General features: G+C 40.9%; 1 protein-coding gene across 5 annotated transcripts in view; it reads right to left on the bottom strand.

Moving 5' to 3' along the window:
- CRPPA (CDP-L-ribitol pyrophosphorylase A) overlaps positions 1-5,847 on the bottom strand; it is a 106,400-nt gene extending 100,553 nt beyond the window's left edge. For 2 of the 5 annotated variants that reach the window (XR_014849761.1, XM_085050838.1), the window contains exon 1: positions 5,040-5,337. Coding sequence is in view for 1 of the 5 variants with exons in the window: in XM_085050838.1 (XP_084906964.1) it covers positions 5,040-5,200 (161 nt within the window). In the remaining 4 variants the exon portion in view is untranslated. Of the gene's footprint in view, positions 1-840; positions 1,427-5,039; positions 5,352-5,801 lie in introns of those variants that run through there. The other 3 variants (XR_014849763.1, XM_085050839.1, XM_085050840.1) reach the window with 3 other exon arrangements.
- Between the last annotated feature and the right edge of the window lie 8,855 nt (positions 5,848-14,702).

Genomic DNA, 14,702 nt, shown 5'->3' on the forward strand with positions numbered 1-14,702 from the left:
AGTCAGTCATTTAAATAAAGCAAAATTCACGAAGAGCTATTTCACATTAAATGAGAACAAGAGCTCTGCACTTGTATTTGCAGAACGACTGTAGCCTTACACAGCATCCAGAAACTGGACAGTCTGCACTCCCGTTCTGGAGTCAAATGAAACAGATTATGAGGCAATTGTGTACACAGTTCTTCTGAGAAGAGGGGAAGAGAACACAAGTGCTGGCCAGCCTGTGATAAATCTCCGCACAGAGGGGGTGGAGGGGCTCAAGGCCTCCAGCGGTACAAAACACCAAAAAGTGACAGGATGCGGTCACAGCTCCACCCTGTGTCTGCATAAACACATTTGTAAACTTGAGCATGTCGTCCTTAAACTCATTCCGGACCTATGTTCTATAATCGGACCTGGGATTTAGGGATGTAACACATTCATGTAAGAACATAAAGGTATTCTCTAGATTGATTACATACAGAACAGCTTAGGTTTTGTCCCACTAAAATTCATGAAAAGTACTAATCCAGTAAAGTATGCTACAAATTTTAATGAATGAAAGCTGTGCACCACACAGGTTGCATGCTCTTCTAATGATCTGCTTATGGAAATGTTGCAAAATGTTTTAAAGTAGAAAGATATCAGTGTACACTCAATCTGGAAGTAAATTAATCCTTTTTTTCCTCCCTCAATTTGTCACATCCTTTCCTTCAGAAAGATTTCATACTAAGATAATAATCTATTCAGGACCTGTTCAAATCCAGTTTAAAAACACCATTTAAATTTTTATAGCTGTAATATTAGATCAAGCTTCAGAAAGAATCAGCATGACGCATGAAAAAGATCACAATGCTGTACCCCAATGTGCTTTAACAACACACAACTCCAGTGCTTCCATACAACACAGGCTGTTCCAAAGTGGAAAATCAAGTCTGACCAAATGAAACAAAATGACAAGCCCAGTTACAATCACTTTACAACTGACTTGAGAGGACCCCAATACTAGCAGAAAGCAAACAAGGAGGCAGAAAAGGAGTATATATTTGGTTCCGGCAGCTATCCTTCTTGTCATCACCTACAGACAGACTTACTGCCTAGTAGAAAATAGTATTGTTTCAATAAATTTCAAACATAAGTACAAACACTCATATCAGCTGAGCTAGAACATTTACTCAGCAACAGATTAAGCTATTACTTCAAAACAACAGGCTGCAGAGGAAATGAAATGAACCCACTCATATATCCTAAATGGCATGCTGAGGTACAAATGTAACTCAGATTTAACCCTCTATCAGTTCACTCACATTCAAACCAGCGCTGAAATCTGACATAAGGCTTAAATGCTCACGCCCAATCTCCTGCAACTCTCACTCTGCCACTAACAAACCATTCAGTGTAACTTACTGAGACCAGCCAAACAAGACCAGAACTAGGCAGTCGCTGCTGAGATGGCTTTAGCAGTGGTAGAAAGGATCTTTCACTGTCACAGAAGCTTTCAGAGGTGCAAGATAGATCATTATATTACTTTTGCTAACCTTATTCAAAAACCAAATGAGAAAAAAAGTATCAAGAACAAAATGCATTTGCTGAATGCAAGTATAACTCCTTTTGCTCCATAACAGCTTTGTTACAAATTCATTGATATATGAAAAAATGTATTAATACAAATGTATCTCTTACAGTACAAAAATGGAAACAGAAAGCTTTTATGGTATATTAAGAAATTTTGGAGGATCTCAAGCACAGAAGCCATTCAATTTTTTCCAGAAATAAAATGCTCCTTATGAGTCAGACATGATAAAAAAGATACCTCCATAAATTTGCTGCAACTATTTTTTGCTCATAAGCTACTTCGAAATTAAGCTAATGATAACTGGGTAAAAAGAACTATCAGAGTAGATCCATTTAACAAAACTGCAATTGTGTGACCTACAAAGCCAGTGAATATGCATCAGTCAATGGAGAAAAATATTTGGCAAATAAGCTATGCAAGACACTTCCAAAGAGGTCCTCCTTTGGGAGCTTCCCCAGGGGATTTTAAGACACCTCCACCTGCTTTGAGATACTACAATAAACAAAGCTGTATGAAACCTTTAGGGAAAATTTTAATTCTGCCAGTGAAGATATTAACTCTGTTTTCCTCTTTTAGAACTACTCAGTGTACTTTCTTACTGGAACTGGTGAAATATGAACACAGCAAGAATAGCAGCAGCATATTTGTTTCACAATGATTTTAAAATCAGTCTTTACCTTAGTTTGTTTTCCTCTCTGTAGGTTTAGTAAAATATGCATGCACATGTGCATACAGAGCTAAGATTCCTCCCTGTCTCAGGAAAGGAACTGAAAAGGTTCTATTCTAAACAAACATACATACACACCAAAAAAAAATCAGAATAAGAACTCTGGTAGTTGTTACAGAAGCAAAAAAAAAAAAAAAAAAGAAATGCCATTATAAATCAGTTGAACTTGTTGTGAAAGCCTTGCATAGTTCAACAAAAGCAGGAACAAATCCAATGGGAAAAAGAGGCATTTAAGTTTTCTAAAACACTTTGATTTTAGGCCCAAGGGAGGGCCTGACCTTCCTATCAGTGCCACTGTACTGGCAATTAAAACCAGCAATTTCTCCTTACCCTAGTTTTGCTCACCTCCTCTTCCTCAGGGTATCATCTGTGATTATTATTGGCAGGCCAGTACTCTACATGCTGTTATCCTATGCAACAGGATGCACTGCTTATTCATTCATGTCTGCTCTTGTCTCATCTGCACATTTTTCCACACTGATATTTAAGACACTCAGTGCTTTCAGCTGAATAGCATAAAAATTTTTTCCTACTGATCTTTAAAAAGCACATGCAAAGCAGCTGCATATCCTTGAACTGCTCATATATTTCTGTCTATACATCACTACCTCTTTTCTAGATTTAAAAAAGCCCAAAAATAGCCACAGTAGCTGAAATGTCCAGTTCAACAAAAGTTATTACAGGCCAGTGAGTCAATGAGCTGTTCAATTACATCAGGTAAACAACAGACATGAAAAGATAGTATCAAGCTAAACACAAAATCTGCCACTTCTGGGCACATTACGTGACGAACTGCTGTTCTTCAATATTACACTTCTGCGCTTACATTCCCACAAAGCAAGAACAAGGTACATCCTTCACAGTTTCAGAGCCAGAAGTAAAAGTGTTGAGATGAAAATGAAAGCCATTCCAAGCTTTGGAGTACATCTGTTCTCAGCTCCTCATTTACATCTCTACCAGTCAACACTCCAACTCAGCAGAGGTGACAGGAAGTTCTGCCTGGAAGCAGTTGTTGCACTCCTGAGCAAAAGCACCAAGTTGTTATTCTCACAATCAGCTTGGTTGAACTGTACAATTAGAAATCAACGTTCTAATTTTTTGCAGCTTTAGGACAAGTATAATACTGTTGCTCAAAGTACAGCTATTTTCTCAAAGCTTACTGGCAGTAAAAATAAAGATTTTTTTTTTAGATGCATAACATTTCCTTCCCAAACCTCACTCTGCTCTCTTTTCTAGATCTCTAATACACTGAATAAGGATATTATTCTTCTTTGTAGATTCCCATGACATTTTGGCAAAAATTACAATTGTGGCAAGCTTTGAATTGGATGCTTTGCTTACCGATGTGCTTAGCTTTGCAACTGGCTGCTGTTGAAAATTAAGTAAAGAAAACAAGCAGTATTTCTTTCATAAAGTAACAAGTGACCTGAGGGAAGCCTCTCTGGGTGGGAATGGAAAAAGAGTCCCAATTTTGATGTTGTACAAGTTTCCATGAGTTATGAACTTTGAGAGATGCTGGCAATTTTATTTCTTTCACCAAAATCCACTCCTCCCCACTTATTCTAGAAGTCTAAAGGTTTGTTTTCCTACAAGCTACTGCAACACATCCAGAATTCCCCTTGACACACTTCTCCTACCTGCGGTGTTTCAAGTGACACTAGATACAAGATTTACATTATGTTAACATTTGACAATAATATATTAACTGTCAGTCCCATGCCTAGAACTCAACAGCCTTATGAAAAGGAAAAGCCTGTCTGCTAAGAAATCCCATTATTTTAATCCTTTGCTCCAACACACAATCATAGCATGTTAAGGTTTGGAAGGCACCTTAAAGATCATTTAGCCCCAGCCCCCCTGCCATGGGCAGACACCTCCCTCTAGACCAGACTGCTCAAGGCCTTATCCAACCTGGCCTTGAATGCTACAGTGCCTCACCATCCCCACAGTAAAGAATTTCTTCCTCATACCTAACCTGTTTCCCATCTCTCAATTTGTATCCTTTATTCCTTGTCATATCACTTCAACATAAACATGGAAGTTCCATGTGCAGCTTCACACTACATAAGCCATCAGTTTCTAGTACAGCAACTGTAACTTAAACATTTTTGATTTAAACTTCCTACTGATGCAAGGTGTTTTACCACGGGCAATAGTGGAGCATAATAGTGGAGCACAGCTGTACACCTGTGAGTTCATTCATCCCATCATGAGGAGTGGGTCATTTTTTGAGGCTTTTGGACATTATAAAGACCATTTCCAATGCCAATGGCAGAACAGACCTTTTTTCAAAGCCGATGGATAGTCCTATGACTGTCTCCAACAGCTGCGGTGGGCTCACAACTCACCGAATCAGCCACTGCAGCTACACAAACCCTAGAGCTTCGAGGCTGAGGGGCCTCGAACAGATGATCCCCAGGAGCCAAGGAATGCGGCACAGCCTCGAAGCACGGCAGGGCTGGGGAAGGAGGGCGGAAAGCCGCCAGGATGGTGGCGCTGGAGGCAGGCTGGGCTGGGGGAAGCGCCCAGCTCTTCTCGCGGGTGAGGGAGCCCACACACACCCCGCTCCCTGCCCAGTCCGACCGGGCGGCGAGGAAGGGAGAGACATCGTCACGCTAACCAGACCCGCCGGCGGTGCCCAGGGCCTGAGGCGAGGGCAGGGGGGCTCCCCTGCGGCTCTCCGAGCCCGGGGCACGGCGAGGGCCGGCAGGAGCCCGCGGGGCGCGGTCGGGAGCCGGGCGGCGCCGGGCATGTTACCTCTCCATGGCCCGCACCGCGTAGCTGACGAGCGGCCTCCCCTGCACGGCGCAGAACTGCTTGGGGGTGGCACCGCCCAGGCGCTCCCCGCTCCCGCCCGCCGGCAGCACGGCCGACACCGACACTCCGCCGGGCGCGGCGCCACGGCTGCCGGGCTCCATCTGCGCCGGGCCCGGCGGCGGCTCCGCTCCGCGCCCCCCGCGGCACCAACAGCGCAACCGCCCGCCCGCCTGTTTTATTCGCCCACGACATCCGCGATCCAAAGAATCCAGCGCCCGCCCGCTCGCCTGCCCCCGGCGCGCACCGGGCCCTACCGCTCGCCCCCTCCCGCGCTACGGCAGCCCCCGCAGGAGCTCTGCGGGCCCCGGCTGCCCCGCGGGAAAGCCCGGGCCGCGGCGGCGGAGCAAGCGGGGCAGTGCGGCCCGGCGGCTGCAGGCACACAGAGGCACTGCCCGGGCACGGCCGCCATGGGCCCTTTAAATGCCCGACTCGCGGTGACTCGGGGCGGGGCCGCGCTGTGGGGAGCGGGAGGCGCTTCCCGCCCTGTCCCGCCGGGAGCACAGGGTCCTGGCCCGGGGAGGACGTCAGCGCAGCGCGGGTGGCGCTGAGGGGAAAGTGTGTCGAGCTGCGTGTCCTGCGCCTTCGGGAGAGCCCAAGACGCTGGCTAGGGACACCTGCTGAAATGTGGTGATTGTTCCCCTTCATCCTAGGAGGGGGAGATTGGAATAAGATCGTGTGGAAAGTGTTAATGTTGGAAAAGACCTCTTAAGTCATTGAGTCCAGCCGTTAACCCAGCATGGTCGTACTCACTGTTAAACCATATTTCCCAACTGCTACATCTACATGCATTTTAAACGCTTCGAGGGATAGCGACTCCACTGCTTCCCTGGGCAGCCTGTCTCAATGTCTGTGAGCCCTTTCAGTAAAGACATTTTTCCTGATACCCAGCCTAAAACTCCCCTGGGTGCAACTTGAGGCTATTTGCTTCTGTTCTGTCCTTTGCTACCCGGGAGAAGAGAATGAGCCCCACCAGACTCCAACCTCCTCTCAGGTAGTTCTAGAGAGCGCTAAGGTCCCTCCTGAGCTTCCTTTTCCTCAGGCTGAACTACCCCAGCTGCCTCTGCTGCTCCTCACAGGACCTGTGCTCTGGACCCTTCCCCAGCCCTGTTGTCTCTCTCTGGGCATGTTCCAGTTCCTCGATGTCTTTTCTGAAGTGAGGGGCCCGCAACTGGACACAGCACTCGAGGCATAGCCTCACCACACCAGTGGGTGCGAGTCAAGGTCAGGGAGGCATCAGACAGGGGCAGATATAAGGGGCCAACAGTAAAGACTGCTTAAAAGTGGCTCCCAAAGCAAAACGAGGAAAGGAGGGTTGAGAAGAGGGTTGCTTCTAGCTTTTTTCATAACAGCTCTTATTACTGGAAGAACTGAGTTTGTACTTGAGAAGGTAGACTCCTTAACTCAGTCATCCAAGCTTGAAGGTGGGTGCACTCAGGGCCCTGGGACTTGCCAATTTGACATTATTTTTAGGAAAATTTAGGTGTCTCATATGCATGCTATCCTAAAATGACCATTTCTTCATATATTTGAGAAGATAGCTTATGTACAGCTTTTCTTGTTTCTCTTAGCTGTGTTAAGAGGAACCTAAGAAGAGCATATACAGAGACCGTTCTGAGGAGTAAGCCTGATCAAAAGAGCAGCATTGAAGGAAGTTTATGTGCCAGCTGGGCTGCTTTGCCAGTGCCAGCGGGGTAAAATGATCATATGGGCTTGCAGAGCCATCATAACTCGGAGTAGTACAGTAGGAGTGAGGTGATCCCTCCTAGCAAAGGCAAAACTTCACAGGTATTGTTGATATAGCAGGATATCTATCAGGAAAGTCATGGACAACACAGACACTTCGTATGCAGAGGTGTCTTGACAATTCTGGCAGAGTAAAAATCACATCAGCTTGTACCATGCAGTCACATACGAGAGGGACTGATTCTTTTCAAACTTTTTTTGAATTAAAATATACAGGTGAGCCTTCTAGATAACGATGTCTCAAAAGCTTCTGTAAGAAACAAATGTGTTATCATGGGCATTGAATGAAATGGGCATGTAAAAAAGAGGAAAATGTATGACTTACACAGATAGCTGAAAAACTTTTGGAATGGAGACTTATCACCAGAGAAGGCATTAGCTAGAAATTGAACTGCCTTCCTCACAACAAGTGTTGGTCTCATTGTCTTCAGGACAGTTTAGCACATGGGATGTTTTTCAAAAATCCATTGAGTCAGCAACTATATTGAACTATTTATGTTCTTTTTCAGCAGGTCTTTTATTTCCTTTTCTTGAAAAATATTTCACTGCCAGATTCCTGACTGATGACATATATTTGTATGTTGTGTCTTCTCAGGACTTCCAACTTTGTACTGTGAGTCAGCATCACTTCAGTATTATTAGATACCCAAAATGATTTTTTCTTCTTAAGCTAAGCATCTCTACTATCCACAATTATCAATTTTTTTTGCAGCAGCAGTTCTATACAAATGCATTCATGACAGCTTATTCTGCAGCATTCCCACTTTTTTGGTTTTTTCAGAGTAACGTATTCTGAATTCCTGTCTCAGGTCTTCATGCTTTCATTCACAAAGACCACACCTCTATATAAGGAACAAAATAAGTCCTTTTTAGTTCCATGGCTTCTCACACTGTACGTGAGTTCTGAGGGTTAGGTAAGTAAGACATTCCCAAAACAGCCTTCAGAACTATTTTCCCCTTCCTTCTTGACACTGTGGTTTTACATGTCTTAACCTACACCCACACTCTGGTTTTGCCTATTACCCTCTCTCTTATCCAGCCAGTGTTTCCCCACTTCATTTCATTCATTAATATTAACTTCTGTGAAGGAAGAAAGAACATGTGCCAATTTGGTTCTCTTCTTGTTCTGAAGTCCATTTGCCTTACTATGCTAGGGATATGAGGCTTGATCAATCCAGAAAAAGTTATATTTGGTGGGTGGACTTTGATGGATGCAGACTTCAGTGTCATCAAATCTGTTGTATATTATGGTGAGATTTTATGATCCAGCCAAGAAGCCCTTTGAAGCTGCTTTTGGCTGCACTTGACTATCAAATGCTTCAGAAGTTTTCATGCTTTCCACAGTCCCTCTGGTATCAAAACATTCTCGTTTTGTGTTGATAGCACCCGTTAGTTTTTCCAAAAGCCAGTCAGATTGTTCAGGTCTTCGTTATACTGAACTTGTTACTGCTATTTTTCCTTTTATTTTCTGTTTCCTTAGACAACAATACAGAAGGAAGAGCATATTTGACATTCTTATCCATTTAAATTATGTTTTACCATGAGTTAAGAAAACTGGGATTTGGGGGTTTACATTTTTTTAATATTCATTTGTTAGTTATATGCAGTGAAGCACTTTGTGAATGCAGAAACACTTTGTGAATACATAATTTATCTTCAGTTCCATTGCTTTATACATTTTGTATTGAATCAATCTAATATTTTAGTTGCTGGGCATGCTAATATATAAACATTTGAAGTGGGTAAAGTGTAAATTCACACATATTGGGAGAAATATTTTGCACAGTTTTTGACTGGATAAAAAGGAACAGAGGCAGCATTTACCTCAAAGCAAGTAAAGAGCAGGATAATCCATCATTTCTGTGCAGGGGTATAACATCTGAAACCACAGTTGTAGTTTGCAATTATGCAGTAAATATGCCAATCAGATGTTTGAAAAGTGGTGATTTTTTTTCCTTTTTTTTTTAATTGAAGAAAGAAGATATGTACAAATTGGAATCAAATTACATTAGTGAAAGTCACCTGACAATTTGACTGCTGGGGGAAAAAATTATCTGTTTCTATGACTGAAACTCATAATAGGATTTTCAGAGAACATAAAGTTATGGGAGTGGTAGAAATCATTCTGTAAAGTTTTTGTGGAAAAATTAGTGAAAGAGTAAAATTTCTTAATTTAGAATTGCAGTTGAATCTTCTGTAGATGTAGTATAAATTAACTGAGAAATTGTCCTATTGTCAAAATAATCTCTAAGTTCTTGAAGCATTTTATTTTTAATGCAGGCGAAGTAAGAGGACTTTGCCGCTTCCTGACAAGCAGCAAGGTAAACTATTGTGTGTTTTAAAGGGAATTAACTAATATTTTGAAAGTTACAGTGAATTGTAAAAGCAAAATTACAAAAAAATACAATATTTCCTCCTGTGAAAGTGCAAGACCTCTAAAAGACATCATAATGTTAAAAATAGTAAAGATCTGAGAGCCCTTCTTGAAGCCAACACAGTATCTGTAACATTCTTAGCAGTTGTACAGGCTTTTAACCAGAACCTTGTGTTTGCAGGATTGTATTTCACTAATTTTATCCATATATATAAAATATTACTTCAGTGGCAGCAAGCCATAAAATGAACATCCAGAACTGTAAGGAAGGAAATGGAATACCAGTCCTCTTTAGACAGTTTTTCTGTTCAAGTAGGATAGCAGTCTTGGTTCTCCTGAAGTCACCAAAGACTGTGTCTAATTATTGAAGTCACCATTTATAGAAGTAGACACAGGTTCTTTGCCTAACTAAAGTGATTAGAAAGTCCCCCAAAAGGTAGAATTTCAGTTTTTATCTTGCATGTCCGTTGCTATTTGTAGCACTTTACACAAGATCTCAAAGTCTTAGGCTTCATGGAAAGCATGCTTATTGTTTCCAGAAATTTTATTTCAGTTCTGATTGATCACTAGAAAAAATAATCGTGTGACAATTTTATTTTATGCTCTTCACAATCTTCTAGTTGTCACCTGAATCTGATCACCCCTCTACATGGTCCTTTCAGACTGGCTCACATCTTCACTATTTCAATCTTTGTTGCACAGCAGCTGCCTCAAAGTATTTGCTTTGTGGTGACAGTGGTTTCCAAGTCAATACAGTGTCACAGGGAACATAGAGCTTGCGGCAGTATAATAGGTGGGGGAATGTTGAAAAAGGCAAAAATATCTTCTCTCCAAAGTATATTTAACACCTTCAGGGGAATCTTATCTTATTTCACATTAGCATATATTTATTTATGTATTTTTACAAATGTGACTGCAAAGAGTTATTTCTTGCTCTGAGATTCTTTGATGAAAGATGCTATAGATGTGTGGAATACTTAGATAAAATGTTGTGCTATTGATTTGCTCCTATTGCTGTGTGGAATTCAGATCAAAACAGCATGGACAGCAAGGGAGTTACACACATGCATAACTTAAATAATGTAAATGTTGACTATCAAATATCAAAGGGTGCTTACATGCCTTATATACAGTGTGCATAGAGCCACCTATACATCAGATCCCTAAGGGGAATTCTAAGTGATATTTCCTTCATAGGCAGTTCTGCCAAATATTATTGCTCAAAGTTGAAGTGTAAACGGAGAATATTAATGCTGGAAATGTAAGGAAAATATCGTCTTTGAACACAGTGGAGCATTTTCATGCTTGCACATTATTGTAGGTATGTTGGAAAACATGCATTGAGTTTCACCTGTTGTATCCTGTGTGCTTTATATGTGCAAACCCCTTTGGCATTGTTTTACATGTTTCTGGTAGCTAAATTCCTTCTAGAGCTTATGAATACTTGATAAACAGAGGAAGCATCTTGTTTGTGTTCTGTGCAAATGCTAGAAAAAAAATTGACAAACACTTTAAACTTCACCCTAAAATGCTATATTTCTGTTGATGTGTTTATCCATTCTCTACCTGATAATCCTCTAGGCCATTTATCTGGGTTATACAAGGTTAGTTCAGGAGCTAATGAGTATTTTGTGTGCACAAAGAATTTAAAGATAAGATAATTATCTTATAGTATGTAATCCAATAATTCATGAGAGTGAAATTCCCTGACTGCAGGAGAATTTGTGAAATTCAAAAAGGTTAAAGACTTGAAAAAAGACTTCTGCTGCTTTGGGGAGTGCTTTGGCAAGTAGGCGATGAGATGGAGGCCTGGTAATTTTTCATTAGAAATGGCTGACTAGTCTTAAACACTTGGCTCTGGAAGGGTCCTTGTAGATTCTAAGTGTGTTGTTCAGATGCTCAGTAATGCTGGGTTTGGGCAGGCCTATCTGCTCAGCTTTAACGTCACCATGTATTGTGCTGGTTTATGGGAACTGTGGTTTAGGGCCTTTGGCTGTCAGAGTGCATGGGATGGTGACACTAATGAAGACATGCAAGTTGAGGGATGGCAATCTCTATGGCTGTTTTCCATTGTCACTGTGACGTAAGAGCAGGCACCAGCCATTAGGATAGTGCCCTATCATGTCAATTAAAAAATGTTTGATTTTGACAGATGTCCAGTCATGGCTGAAGAAACAGTTACCTCTGAGGAGACACTACTGGTAGTTTCCTTTTCCCAAGATGATTCAAAGCTGAGATAGTCTATGAACTGGTTAAGTCACTGATGTTGAGCCACAGATTTCAAGATGCCAGTGACATAGAATGATGTAATGAAACTTTAGGAATATTTAAGACTTGAAGTTAGATTTGAAATAAAGTTGGGATTTTTGTGGCTCTAAATCTTTGTTTTAATTTTGATGTGTGTTTATTATCGTGCTGTGTTTTACTGCTTCACCATGTTCTGTGCTATCTCCATGGAATGCTTGTGAAGGAATATGAAACAATTCACCAAACTTCAAGTGATGGAGAGAATCAGATAACACCAATGCAAATTTGCAGATTTGGTATGCATAGGTGTAGCAGCTTTACTATTTATTGCTACACTGAAAGCATTGTATCTGCATCTCTTGTCATGTTAATGATGGTCCTTCCCTTAGAAATACCAGGAATGTTATTCATTAGCCCTATGTCTGAGGAGTATAGATGAACTCAGTTTGCCAGAGTTCCTATAGGAGAGATTCCACCCATGTCAGTTTTCACTCAGTAAATGAAGACTGGTCCTAACTATGCCTTCGGGGCTGAAATTGCAGCAGGCAGGAAAAGGAACTATCCAACACAAAAACTGGACTTAGTCTTCATTGCATATCTATATGATATACATTATGCAAAACAATCATGTGGAGGTCATTCTTCTTCCCTTCTTCTGATTTTTTAGTGTTACTTTCTAACCTTTTTGGTAGTATGTAAGGGAAGTCCCTTAACATGCAATTTGTGAATATTTGTGAATATTTTTTCTCTTTCCAAACAGCTGCTTTATAGTGAGCAAAACATGCAGGGTGATAATCCCTAAAAACAGTAGTCTTGATCTTTGCCTCATCCTTTGCTGATTTGTGCAGTTCTAGCATGAAAATTACAGATTGGAAAGTGTCAATCCTTTGATACTGTTCAGTTTTTAGAAAGATCAAGGTTGCAGATTTGTCCCAACTGCAGCAATGTGGCCACCTGTCATCCAACAATTATACAAGAAGACTCAGCTTCTTTAACATACACCACTGAGTAACCATCAAAGGTTAACCATTTTCCAACGTACTAATCTAGCTGGACACAGACCAACTACTTAATGAAAAATGCTCTGTATCCTGCTACTGTTTTTCTGAGTGATGCAGTCCAACTCACTTGACTTTAAAAATTCTTCCTGGCACTTACCTGTGCCAATACACTTGTGTTTTTTCATATGTTGTTTTCTTCAGTACTAAATGCTTCAGAAAACAGATTAAGTAATGTATCCTTCCATGTGTGTGTGTGTGTGTAGTGTGTGTGTAGTGTGTGTGTGTGTGTGTGTTGGAAAAGAATTGTGGGACAAGTAACCTAAATACTGGAAAGAAATGGGACTGGCCATTGAGACACCATAGGAAAGAGGATTTGATTTTGCTAGAGACAGAAGTTTCAAAGCGAAGGGCAGAAACAAACGGTTTTGCAAGGGACAGCAGTATTTGAGTAGATAAAGAGTACCAAAAAGTACTGAATCTTAAGATTCAGACAGTGGCATGAATGGTCTGTCTAATGTGGGCTTTTATTATGGAATATGTATGCCAAGAAGTATTTAATTAAGCAAATAAAAATGGAAATCCTTAATATTTACTTTATTCTTGGCAAAAGATATTGGAAACATTTTCTTCTGGGTGAGATGTGAAGATTCATAACTGATTACAAAAAGATCAAAAGAAAATATGGGGACAGTAGTTGCAGAACACCTAGAAGAGGTTCTATGGATAACTTAGTAGCTGTATTCTTGATGGTCTTGTTCACAAAGACAGATTACTGTAATTTTATACATGTATATGATATGTGATATATTTTATGTAGGTGGTAAGATAGATTTTGAGCCAAATTCTTCAACAAGGAAGTCCAGATGTGTGGCAGACTGATAGCTTTCTAAGAAAGCTGTATACAAATCTTGTCAGCTTAGGTAGTATTCATTCTCCTCAGAAATAGGAGGCTGCTGTCACGCACCAGAAGATACGAACAGTGCAGTGAAATGTGCATTTCTGTGAAGATGGCAGATTCTAAAGCCTCCCTGACTTCCCTGGTTCAGCGTGGAATGGTACAGACACACTGTGCTGTGCATTCTTCCCTTTATATGGGAAATGAAGACACAGAGACAATCAGAAATGGTTATCTACCATATGTATTTAGACTTGACAGTCTGCTACAGCCCAGAGGTAGCAATGTTCATGGGCTATTAGGCTTAGCAATCTGCAGATGGAGCAAGTCTTTTGAAGTCTCATGGAAAGTTGTGAGGATCAGATGAAAATGAAGAACACACAGTACATGCTGTCCTCCACATGTCATTTTGTTTCCTTTTTTTGATCCATCTTCTCTTCTTTCTCCTCCTCTAGACAAACCCAGGTTCAGACATTTCAATATCTGAAAACAAAGGATGCACTACAGTGATACAACCAGTTCCGAGGTGCTATAAGCTGTTCTGGCCACTATCCTAAAAATTACAATGAAGATGCACAAAAGCAAAAGTTTCAGCAGGCTTTTTCAATGAAGAAGAAAACCAAACACCAAAAGCAAGTATTCCTTGCTAAAACCAAAATTTTTATAGCTTTACATTTTAGAAACACCCAGACCTCTGTTCTCCATCCCAACTTAATGGCCATAGGGAATCTAAAATGGCTTTCTTCAACCCATCCCAAAGTAAATGAATAAATAAATAATCAAATAAATAAAATAATAATCTAACGAGCAACAGATGTTTAAACTCGCTTCAGCTGCAATTAAAACAAAGTCTTTGTGCTACAGAATGTTTTAAAGCTTTGCATAGTCATTCCGTTTCTCAGCGGCTGTTCTTGTGGTAGGGCTAGGCAAGTACTTTTCTCCTTAGGCCCTCTCTCTCAACTCTCCACTGTTTTATATAAAAGAACTTTAATGACTCTGCCTGGATAGCTCTTCTTCAGCCAGCCAAACATAAGACTTCACAGAATGGTTTATGCTTTTACTAGGTTGCTTTACAACTTCCTCACCAAATACTTCTCACTAGGGCTAACAAAACAAATAAATATGGAACTCCTAAGCCAAGTCAGGGCATTGCTTTTCCTCTCAGTAGTCAAAATTAAAAAATAATGCATTCAGACATTCTGAAAAGATTTAAAATATTTATGTATCAAAAAGAAGGTGTGCTCTAGTAATATAGTAGTAGCTTATAGAACAGCTAAAGCCTTAAAGAATGACACAATTATACACTATTATACACTAAACTACTAAAATAGAGCAGGGGACAA

This window comes from Lichenostomus cassidix, chromosome 2 (genome assembly GCF_008360975.1).
Source record: "Lichenostomus cassidix isolate B80296 chromosome 2, HeHo_3.0, whole genome shotgun sequence".
Lineage (NCBI taxonomy): Eukaryota > Metazoa > Chordata > Aves > Passeriformes > Meliphagidae > Lichenostomus > Lichenostomus cassidix.